At 56.8% G+C, this 11,319-nt stretch overlaps 1 protein-coding gene across 2 annotated transcripts in view; it reads right to left on the minus strand.

Annotated features, from left to right (window-relative positions):
• The window catches only part of F8 (coagulation factor VIII), a 28,292-nt gene extending 21,781 nt beyond the window's left edge, over positions 1–6,511 (minus strand). Inside the window, exons 1-4 of one of the 2 annotated variants that reach the window (XM_074601131.1) lie at positions 6,107–6,511; positions 1,765–1,889; positions 1,365–1,487; positions 650–862 (exon numbers count right to left, since the gene is read on the minus strand). In XM_074601131.1, the coding sequence (XP_074457232.1) occupies positions 650–862; positions 1,365–1,487; positions 1,765–1,889; positions 6,107–6,255 (610 nt within the window). In that variant the 5' untranslated portion in view covers positions 6,256–6,511. The remainder of the gene's footprint in view (positions 1–649; positions 863–1,364; positions 1,488–1,764; positions 1,890–6,106) is intronic. The other variant, XM_074601130.1, reaches the window with a different exon arrangement.
• Between the last annotated feature and the right edge of the window lie 4,808 nt (positions 6,512–11,319).

The raw sequence follows: 11,319 nt of genomic DNA on the forward strand, positions 1-11,319 counted from the left end.
CTCCAGTGACTACAGAGGGGTCTGGACAACTACCTCCAGGAGACAGCTCAACCAGGGGTGACCAATCCCACCCTAGGTACACTTCTCGGTGCCTTGCAAACAGCAAGTATTAACAGTCAGGATTTCATCACCTCCGTGTTTACCGAAGGAAGGAGAGCAGGCACAGGTACCGTGGACCAGGCAGTGCCCCAAGTGTCCTACCTCTCTCCTGCCTGATCCTTAACCCTTGCTCATACAAACTTCCCTCTAGTTCTTCCAACAAAACCCTGTTTGACAAAGCACCCTGGCTGACATTGAACGATCACAGCTTGGGGAAGCTCTGAAGGAAAGACAAACATTTATGCCTCCATAGCAATTCACCGTATGGATAGATAAGGTTCAGATACAAGGCAAAAGATTTCATCTGTAGTCTGAAATCTTGCAAAGGAAAGAAGCAATTGATTACTCCCCAACAGGGAAATCCAAAGTGTGTTTTGCTCCTGCACTAGGAAGGGACTCTTTGAGGAAAGGGCCAAACCCCAAAAGTGCTGCCGTTGACCAAAGCTTACTGACTCCACTGCCATGTTCAGCCTCTGGAAAGGATCTTTGATTTTTCTGCTTCTTCATTCAAGGTTGCATGTGACCTGTCTCCATCCTGTGCTGTCCTTACCCAGTCGGCACACGAGCAGGGCTCCAATCAAACCGGAGTTGATGTCCTTCACACTGTCGGTGTTGGAGGAGTAGGAGTGGGTCAGGCACGGTGAGTCGCCATCCGTGGGACCCTGGTTTTGCAGTATTTCCCAGATGTACGTGTGTGTCTTCCCCGGATCCACCCTGTCACCCTCCTTCTCTGCCTGGCTGGCCTCATCCTCATACCCTGCACCTAAAGCCAAAGGAGCAGCCAGATGTCACCGAAGGTTCATCCCCAACACACCGTGGTTACAGAAATGCCTCTTCCCCCAACCCAATGCACGGCCTCTCTCCATCCCAGCCCCCGGGGCCAGCCCAACTCCCACCAGCAATAGCTGGTCTCAGGGCAGTGAGCAGAGCTGTGCCAGAGACTTGATGGTTGGGCTGTGCACCCACCACCTGCCCTGGCGCTGAAGGGCACAGTGATCCTGGCCCTAAGCATCCAACCTCCTGTTTAACCTACGTATTATCTCTGTAACTGATATGGGTTTGCTCTGTGCTGTTTGCTCATCTCAGCTCATTTCTGGGCTGGGCATGGTCTGGTTGTTCCCCCAGGCTAAGCCATCTCTGTGACCATTTGTCCTCGTAGAGGGACGTGAATAGCAGCGTCAGGGTGGGACGTGCTCCCCCCTGGCAGGCAGCAGAGCAGGAGATGCTGCAGAGGGCTTGCAGCATGTGGCTATTGCCCAACTCACCTTCCGATGCCTTCCAGTAGGACACCCCGACAGCATGGATGTTGTATGGGCGGGAGGCCAGGTTCTTAAACGTGATGACCACCTTGTCATAGACTTCTGCTCGGATGGTGGGGCCCAGGAGACCTGAAGGGAGGAATACAACAGGGTCAGGCAGCTCATACCCAGCCATGGGCCCCAAAGGGTCTGGACTTTCCACCTCCAGTTGTCCCTCAAGTAGCATAGCAGCATCAAATGCTCTGGCACCAGAAAGGCTCCCTCCAAGCCCAGCAGCTCTGCTGTACTGGGACTCGACCCAGGTGTTTTCCCATTCCTGGATGAGGAGCTGCCAGCAGCCATCCCAGGATGAGTTTGGCCACTGTCATGGAGAGCTAAGGCTGATCGCGCTGCAGGTGCTTCATACCCATCCATGCTGGCTTGGGCTTCGGCTGCGTGAACGAGGCATCAGGGTACTCCACAAACACAGCCTTCCTGTACTGGGGAAGGACACCAGGCGTCGGGGGCCGTGGGCCTGGGTGCCCCAACACGCTGCAGGAGGAAGGAAAATCCAAGGTTGATTGTGCAGCCCCATCCACAGATGGGCAGCAGCCATCTTCTTCCTCCCCTCCCCACCAGCTTGCCTGTGCTGTGCCATCCCTGGTGATCACTCACCCTGTTGTGTCCTTTGGATTTCCTGGCAACCACCAGGTGTGTTTGGAAATGTTTTGCTCAGCTCACGGATGACAACATGGCAGTGATTAATCATAGAATCATAGAATTGTCTAGGTTGGAAGGGACCTTTCAGATCATCGAGTCCAACCATCAACCTAACACTGACAAAAACCATCACTAACCCATATCGCTAAGCACCACATCTACCCATCTTTTAAATACCTCCAGGGATGACAATTCCACCACTTCCCTGGGCAGCCTGTTCCAATGCTTGATAACCCTTTCAGTTATCAGTTTTTCCTAATATTCAGTCTAAACCTCCCCTGGTGCCACTTGAGGATGTTTCCTCTTGTCCTACCGCTTGTTACTTGGGAGAAGAGACCAACCCACACCTCACTGCACCCTCCTTTCAGGCAGTTGCAGAGAGCGAGAAGGTCTCCCCTCAGCCTCCTTTTCTCCAGGCTGAACACCCCCAGCTCCCCCAGACGCTCCTCACAACACTTGTGCTCCAGACCCCTCACCAGCTTTGTTGCTCTTCTCTGGACACGCTCCAGCACCTCAATGTCTTTCTTGCAGTGAGGGTCCCAAAACTGGACACAGCACTCGAGGTGGTGCCTCACGAGTGCTGCGTACAGGGGCAACGGTGTTAGTCACAATGGAAGAAGACACAATGGCAGGAGGCACAGCACCGTACCCAGCTGCAGCCGGGAGCGGGCACCACGGGCATCACTGCCAGCCTCCTGCCTCGTACCTTGCCCATCTTCGTGCTTCCCTGCCAGCAGAGACCCAGGGCACTGGGAGTGCTGTGACAGCAGTGCCATGGTGGCCTCTGCCCCGCAGCCACCCCCCACACCATCTCCAGCACCTTCAGGTGTGGCAGACACATCACATCACATATAACCTCGAGCATCCTCCCCAGCTCCCCCGGGAAAGAGACTGTGCCAGGCTGCGTGGCAGGTCGCGGCAGTTCGCTCTGTGCTCCGAGCAACTTCCCCCCATTTGTTTCTTTTCTGAACGAACTGGGATTTGCAGCCAGCCCCTAAAAAACTACTCCTTGCAGCAGGAGGATAAAGGAACCCTGAACGTATTTCACACCCCACTTATCTCCACTGGCCACTTTCTATCTGTAAGCGGCTTCACAAATTCATTTTCCAGAAGGAATACAGCACGTTTATCAGGATAAAAAAGCCGTTAATTTCTCCAGGGATTTTAGAGGCTGCCTTATCAGCCCTGGGACTGAGACCATTTCCAGTAACCAGACAGACTGCTTCCAGTCTTGTTTTGTTTGGAGCAAAAGCCAGGTGTTATTTTCTTCCCTCTGAAGAAGGAGGATTGCTCTCCCCCTCTGACTAAGCCTTCCTTCAAGCAGCGGTTCCCTTTGCGCTCTTCCTCAAGAGGAAGAGGAGTGACTCAAATTTGGGAAAGGGCGACGCACACTCAGCCCCACACCGCCGGCTGGAAGCCACCTGCAGCCGGAGGATGCTGCGAGGAGAGCGGGGTTCACCCTCCCCGGGGACAGAACAGGACAGATGCCCACAAAAACCCCACACGTGCCCAGCTTCTGCCTTTCCCACCACGGCTATAACCCCGCATTCAGGATGGCAGGAAGCCCCCAGCAGACACAGCCCCAGGGAGCAGGGCCGTGGCATTCAGCTGACTTTGCTCACCGGCCGTTATCACTCTTGGCTCGATGGCAGTAGGGTCTGGACCAAGCTTTGCTCTCCGGGGTGACCCCAGGCTGGGAGGTGGCAGTGCCGTGGGGTCGCTGGCACTGGGGTGTTCACAGTCGGGAAGCTGTGCCTTAATCTCTAACGTGCAGAAAGCCCAGCTTTCAAAAACACATCCCTGAGATATGAGGGTCTGGTCCTGGTAATTCTGCAGTAAACGAGGCAGAAATCCTCTGGAGCCAGGGAGATTTTGCTGGCATGTGGGGGCATGGCTGGGGGGAGACTTGGTGACACCAGGGCTCAGCGCTGGGTCCCAGCTGGCACGGCAGAGGCTGTCAGCCTTGGCAGGGGACAAGGAGGCAGAGTCCGGAGCGAGGACTTCTGATCCAAGTGCTTCTGGCCCGTCCTCTGCACTTGTGGTCCCCATGGACTTCCTACCCCAACGGCGGCCGAAGCTGAGGCAGAGAGACAAGTTCCTGGCGCCTTCGATCAGCATTGTTAGCCGCACTATCTGTTCATCTCTTGGAGCCCGGAGACGGCCAAGGTAAACACCCTGCGCTGCCGAAGCACTCAAACACAGGCTGCTGCTATGTGGCCGCCAGCTCCGAGCCGGAGCTGAGCTCCCTGGGGCCATCATGGGACACGCTGGTCCCGGCTCTGACCCTGCCGCTAGCGTTACGTTTGGGAGGGAGAGAAACTTAAATCATGGGGAAGGCGTAAGCAGCTCTGGCCTGGTGCGCCGTAGCCCATTCATTTGGCAGATCTTTCCACAAACGTGCCAGAGAAACCACTTGATGCATGCAGGGGTTTTGGAGGTCCAGCCGGGAGGCGCAGCCTTGGAGGCTGCCATGAGATCCTGGTACCATGAGGGAGAACGGGTGGAGCAGAAGACACCTCAAGCACAGCTCAGAGGCACCCCAGCTCTGCTCCTCTACGCTCTCCTGGCTCACTCCTACATGCCCCTTCTCCCCAGCCTGGCCTGTGCCCTCCCTGCACGGGGGGAACTGGGCTGAGGCTGCCAGGGCCAGGGAAAAGGCACCACCATCCAGCTGGGAACAGCCATGCCAAGCAAGCCCCCGTTCCTACCATGGCTCCCCCAGGAGCCGTGCTGCCCTGGCATGCCCTACATCTCCGGAGCATGCCACCAAGTCCCTCTGAGAAAGCCAAAGTTATTGTTCCCCGTTTTAGAGAAGTGACCTCAGACTGCCTGCCGATGCCCCGCTCATCCCCAGGGCACAGCCAGGTCCCTGAGTCACTCCCGGGTCAGAAACGGCGTGCGAGCACGTCATGACAGACAGTGCCAAAATGGAAAGCCACAGGGTTGAATTAACGGCGTGAGTGACCTCACCGCCACCGTAGCCTAATGGATCTGAGCGCAATGTTAGTAAAAGCAGGGCAGGGGGGGCATTAGTAAAACAGGGGGTGCCGGATGCAATTTTCCAAAGGGGGGAAAAAACAAAGCGACTCTGATACAGTGACTACGGCAGTAAGTCAGGCTGACCTGGCTCATCACCGGACCTTGGTTTCCAGTGCCTGACCACAGCTCCCCGCTGCTCAAGCCAGTATGGGTCTGAGATGGGGCCGTGGGCTGCCATCGACCCGGCACAGAGCCTGGGGGTGGGGATGTGGCAGAGGGAAGGGGTACGGCTTGGTCCACAGGGGATGAAGTTATCCAGCTCTGCTCCCCATGCTGAGCTCACAACAGCCCCCTCACAGCCATTTGTGTCCAAGCCAGCTGTGTCTCCAGACAACGCCATCCTGATGCCTGAGCAATACAACTGCCACTTTTCCTTCCCACTCCAAAGAATTTGGGGAAAACCACCCTGCCTTCCTCCCTCTTGTCGCTGTTCTTTGAGCAAACACTAAAAATTGTTTTCATTTCCCAAAGGAAAAATGTCAGTCCCAGCAATGTAATGTACACAAAGACATAAATAACTAAAGCGGGGTTTTACCAGGGGCAGACAGAGTGGAGTGCCTTTGCTGCTCTGAGTTATGTCAGGGGGGCACAGCCAACCTCCCTCTGCAGCCCCCAGGCAGGGAGGCACGGGACCCCATCTCCCCTCGCATCTCCCCAAAGCTCCCAGGACGCAGAGCAGAAGAGAAATCACAGGCTGGAGAACCTGCCCTTGGCTCTGGGCACAGACTTTAAAGGGTCACAGGCAAACGGCATTAAGATAAAGCAGCGCAGAGCAGGTCTGCATCTCTCTCTGCAGGTTTATTCCACCTGTGTACATCAGGGGTTGCACTTAGTGACTCCCCAGTGCACAGAAACACCCATTCCCAACTGTACCAGCAGCTCAGTGCACTCACCCTGCCAGGTTGTCCCCAGGCACCTGCCTGCCTGGACCCAAGCTGACGGTGCTGTGCATCCCAGGGTGGGAGAACACACGTAGCAGGGTGCTAGAATTGCAATAGAAAGAGCCTTACCCCGCAGGCGCTTGCAGCACAGAGAGCAGGTCGCTGTGAGTGTAGTCCCAGGCGGTTTCCACTGCACCGATGTAGTATCTTCTGACTTTGCTGATGCCCTCCTCCACCAGGCAGAGGAGCAGGAGGCCACGCAGGGCTCCCACCAGCATCGTGCCCGTCAGCTGGGAACCACCCTGGCTTCAGGAGGAAAAGTGAAAAGGAAGGAATGAGAAAGGAAAGAGGAGAGAAAAGCCTTTATCTTCTCATCCAGCTGCTGTAATCCACAGGAGATGACGATTTAAAGCCAGCACCCACAGTCTCAGTCAGAGCGCTGGAGAGTTTCTCAAAGACATCAGGAGAGGAATTGCCCGAGCAGGTTAGTGCAAAGAGGAGCGTGTGAGCGATGGACTCTCCCTCTCTTCCTCTGGGGTGGCAATGACAGGAGGAGAGGAAAAAACAAAAGGAAAGGGAGGGCAAGCGCAGCGGTAAGCTCCACTTCAGGACCCAGCTGGCTCGGTGTCCTGGCGGGCGTCCGGGAGTGAGGTGAGGAAAGGGAGGGTTGCAGAGGAAGGGGAATTTAGGTGCGGTCTCTGCCTGGTCCCACCTTCCCTCTCACGGCAGAGAAGAGCGGGTTGCAGTCTAGTGCCCTGCTGCTGCCCAGGCTACAGGAGCCTTTATTTCCCCCGCAGGTCAGTCTGGGCTTGTACCTAGGGCTGGAGCCCCCCAGGGGGCTGGCAGCTGCCTTCTGTACCTGCTAGCCCAAATAGCTTGAGGAAATGGTGATTTAGGGGAAAATTTGCGTTCAGGATGCAGATGGCTTATTGCTATGGAGCAGGAGAGGCTGCCCTGTGCCCCCCTCTCCAGTGCTGGGAGCCTGCAGGGCACTTTGCATCTGCAGGGGCAGGGCTGGAGGTGAGGAAATAGCCAGGGATGCACATGTGCATGTACATACGTGGGGTCCCCCGGGTGCCCGCACCCCAAGCAGTGATGATTTAGTCACACAATCTCGCTTCGAGCCGCACGGCAGGGAGAGGGTTGGGGTGATCTCTGGCAGTCCCCCTCCCGCCAGCTCTTCCTCACCCTTCTCCTCTTCTCCCAGAGTCCTGCAGAACAGCTCAGAGAAGATGCGCTGAAATGTTTTTGCAAATTGCTTCCCTTTTAAACTCACAACTTTTCAACATCTCTTTTTGAAAGCCCAGGAAATCCCCCCCACACCCCCCAAATGCACACACTTGTGCTCACGCACACACGCCGGCACGTGGTTCTCCCTCACGAAGGCAGGAAGATGAGGAGGAACGCCTTGCATGGTCCCGGCGTCTGCCGGGCGAGAGAGGTGAGGAAACGTCCCATAAATCACGCTGCAGGGCAGCAGGAGTGCAACGGGGGTGGTGACCCTTTTGGTGACAGTCCCAGTGCGTGCAGAAGCATCCATGTGACAGGTCTGGGTGCCTGGAGGCGGTGGCGATGGTGGAGGGATGGCTGTTTTGGGGTCCCAGACACGAATCCTCAGCACGGGCGGGACTGCTAGGGGATGAGACAGGAGATAGGAGCTGAGCCCCCCAGGTAGGGGCAATCCCAGCGGATACGGGCATGTATTCCCCAATGTCCTGCTGCCCCATGTGGCCCAGCGTAGCCTGGGAATGACCTCGAGCATCCCAGCCCCATGGGCTCACTGTGGGTGATGTCAGGGTCAGTGATGTCTCTCTGTCCCCCTCCCTCAGAGAGGGGCCAGTTCTCACCACCTCGCTGGGTACATCCCCTCTCTTTCCACCCATCTCCTTACGGCATCCCCAGGCCCGAGGGGGGAAAACCATCCCGGGCAGCTGTGTCTAACTGGGGCTCCCACAGCAGCAGCGAGGAGCGCCCGGGGGGACTCCCCCTCGGTCCGTGCAAAACTCCAACTTGCGGAGGGGCTGCCCACTCCTTCCTGCGCTCGCCCAGGGGCCGGCTGACGCAGCAGGAGCCGGGGTAAAAAGTGCTCCCCCCGGCATCACCCAGCCTGCTCCCGGAGAGGCAAAAAGCCAGCGAGAAACACATTTCCTCCAGCTCAAGCGCCGACAGCTGGCTGCGTGCCCAGCCTGGGGCTCCTTTTTTTTTGCGAGGAAGATGATCAACAGCCCGACCCACGATTTCCAGCAAGTATTTTGGGGCAAAACAAGTGGTGTGTCACATTCGGGGATGCCCTGGGTGCTTTGCACCACCTGCCCTGGTGCAGTGAAGTAGAAGGATATTGTTCAGTGCTGGAGGGGAAAGGGTTGTCCGGAGGTCCGGGAGAGACATGGGAGATCCGGGTCGTGCTTCTGGCACCGGTGTCCCCTGCAGTATTGGACGTGACTTTACTCCAGTCATCCTGTCTGGGAATCTCCCAGCGCTGTGAGATTGTGCTCACCCGGAAAGTCTGGAAAAGGTGTTTCTTCCAGAAACAAGCAGATGGGGAAAACGTCACCAAGCAGACGCCATGACTGTGAAGAGGGCAGTCGGGGGGCAGCACGCGGTAGGGCTGGGGTTGGCTGTCAGGAGGGGTGCCCCAGCTCTGGGTGCTGGAGATCTGCAGGGGGTGGCACAGGGGCTTCTTACCTCTAACCCTGGCAAAGATGTTCCAGGCACCGTGGGGTGACAACATCCAGGGTGGGGGTTAGGCAAAGCTTCCCGTGGGGACTGCAATGTCAGGAGCATGGACAGAGTCCGAAGTTAATGGTTGTGACACTGGCAGGTGACGAATTGCTGGGTTTAACCATTTTCAGCTACCAGGAGGCAGGTCCAGGTTCCTGACACAGAGGCATAAGAGTAAACTGAGAAGATGGGGTCTAACCCAGAGCAGAAAGAAAATTATATTATCGAGATACTCAAGGCTCTGGGAAGGGGAATCCAGGTGTGAAACTGGAGGATGCTTGGAAATAACTTGGGGAGGGGAGGAAGATCCTGGCGCTCACTGCGATCAGTGGGTAGCTTTGTGCAGAGCCAAGCGTGCCAAGAACAGCCTGGTCCCCCCAGAGCAGAGCAGTAGCAGCCCGGTCCTGCCTGGAGCGAAGCACAGTGTGAGCAACATCTGCCCATCCCCAAACCTCCCCGTGAAACAGCCCCAACGCACTGCTGTCCCGCGGAAATGTGACGAGGAAGCCAGGACAGACTCCCGCACCCGAGAGCCTCGGAGAAATCTGCTTGGCCAGAGCCAATGACCCACGTGCATGAAGAAAGTGTTGGTTGTTTCCCCGAATTGTGCAGTTCTCAGCTCAATACAGGGCCAGGACAGATAAAAATGACTCAGAACAAAGTGAGCCATGTCTAATCTCTCCTGGGACTTTTTTTTGTGTATGTGATAGAGCAAGCGAGTGACTCATGGCAGCTTCTCGGGAATGTAGAGTATCTCAGAAGCAGCAGCCACCCACAGGGCACTCGCTCTTCCCAGCACTCACATGGGCAGAGGGCACAGAGACACCGGCTGTGCCACATGGCACCGGCTATCTGTCGGAAGGACCAGGCATGGCCCCTTGTACCAGCACTTCTGATCTGGAGCATCTCCCACTGCTGCCCGCATCCCACCTGGGACCTGCCTGTCCTGGGGAGGGCTTGGTTTTGGTGTGTGGCTGCTCCAGAAAGAGGAATGGCAGCCCAAGGGTCGGTAGGACACATCCCTGCTCTTCCATAGATGTGCCCTGGGCAAGTCCCCACCACGTGGGCTTGCCAGGCTTCATCCCGGTGCTGCCGGGCGCATGCTGCCAGCTGGCTCCTGCCCAGCCTGCTGGCCATGCCCACCTGGATGCGTGCCACACTGACTCATTTCACCAAACGCCGTAGGAAATCCCTGTCACCTTTCCAGCACCTCCCTGCACGGCGGGAGTAAAGGATGCTGTCGCGATTTCCAGCCTCCTCTCCGGAGCCAGTGCTGGGGTTTAGTCACAGGTGATGTGTTTATCCCATGTAACCAGCCCCACCGTGCTCTGCAAGGGCAGAGGTGCTTTAGGGGAGCTGCTTTTTTCAGAACCCACTGTTGCAGTTCAGAAGAAAAAAAATTAAAGCAAACCACCAACCCATCAGCCAAAAAAGGCATCTCTCCTGGTGCTTTTGTCTCCACCCAGGCTGCTGCTAAACCAGCCCAGATGGAGAGACAAACACCGGCCCTAGTGCAGATAAATCACAGCAGGAGCAAAGCCCACACTGGTCCTTGGCGGGGAAAAAACTCCCTCCCTTGGAACCAACGCTCGGGGCTGGGGGAGAAATGCCTGGAGGACCTTGCTCGGCCCCTGCATCCCAGCAATGACGGAGCAAAGGGGGGCTGCAGCCCCACACAGCTCACAGACCAGCCGACCCACAGACAGCGGGACCCCGAGGGAGCAGCAGCACAGTGGGGCCGACGGCACCAACACCCCTGAGTACCCGGCAAATCCAGCCCTGAGGTTCCCTACCCCTGGAGCAGAAATGCTGACGTAGAGGAGGTCCCAAAAATAAGCCCGCTCTCCTCCCCTGGCTTTCCCTGCAAGAAGTGGGTCAGCGGAGCGTTTCTGCCTTCTCTCTCGTTTCTCACGTCAGAGCCATCTCTGAATGATTCAGGCAGCGGGAGCACAGCGGCTGCGCTCCTGCCACAGGGCGGCGGGGTGTGGGGGGGTTCTGCCTGCAGGAGCTGGGGAGGACAAGCATTCAGGGGGGTCTCACCAGCCAGAGGATGCTCCCCATGGCCACTGGCTTCGCACGGCTGTTGCTAAAGGATCTTTGCTCCTCAAGTGTCAAAGCAGCCCAAGGAAAATGAGAGCAGCCTCCAGGCACTGACATCCTTCATAAGTCACCTATTTACCCTGGCTGATTCAATGAAGTTCAGAGCAATTGCGCTCCCCTGGACTTGCTTTGAGGGCCGGTGCTGCTGGGTCAGCCTGGAGATGGGATCGCGTTCCCAAGTGGTGTCTGGTTTTTGGTGTCTGTCGTGCACTGTGCTAGTTCATTTCCTGAGACACCCTGGCTGCTGCCAAAACTCCTGGAATATGCCCCAACCTGCTCATATTCAGCAAAACTTGCCCTGCACCCCGCAAGGAGCGGCTCTCCTCTGCAGATGCTGTGCTTGGGGCTGTGGGGAAGGGGCATGGTGGTGTCCTGCATCAGCTGTCCCCCCGGTGCTCAGTGCTGCTCTACCTTGGCATCATCACACGAACAGAGCTCCTGGCAAGCCAGAAAAGGGGCTAAATTTACCAACAGGAATTTAATGGTGGCTGTTCAAGGGAAGCAGTGTCCCAAAAATCTCC

The sequence above is a fragment of the Larus michahellis genome, chromosome 9 (assembly GCF_964199755.1).
Source record: "Larus michahellis chromosome 9, bLarMic1.1, whole genome shotgun sequence".
NCBI lineage: Eukaryota > Metazoa > Chordata > Aves > Charadriiformes > Laridae > Larus > Larus michahellis.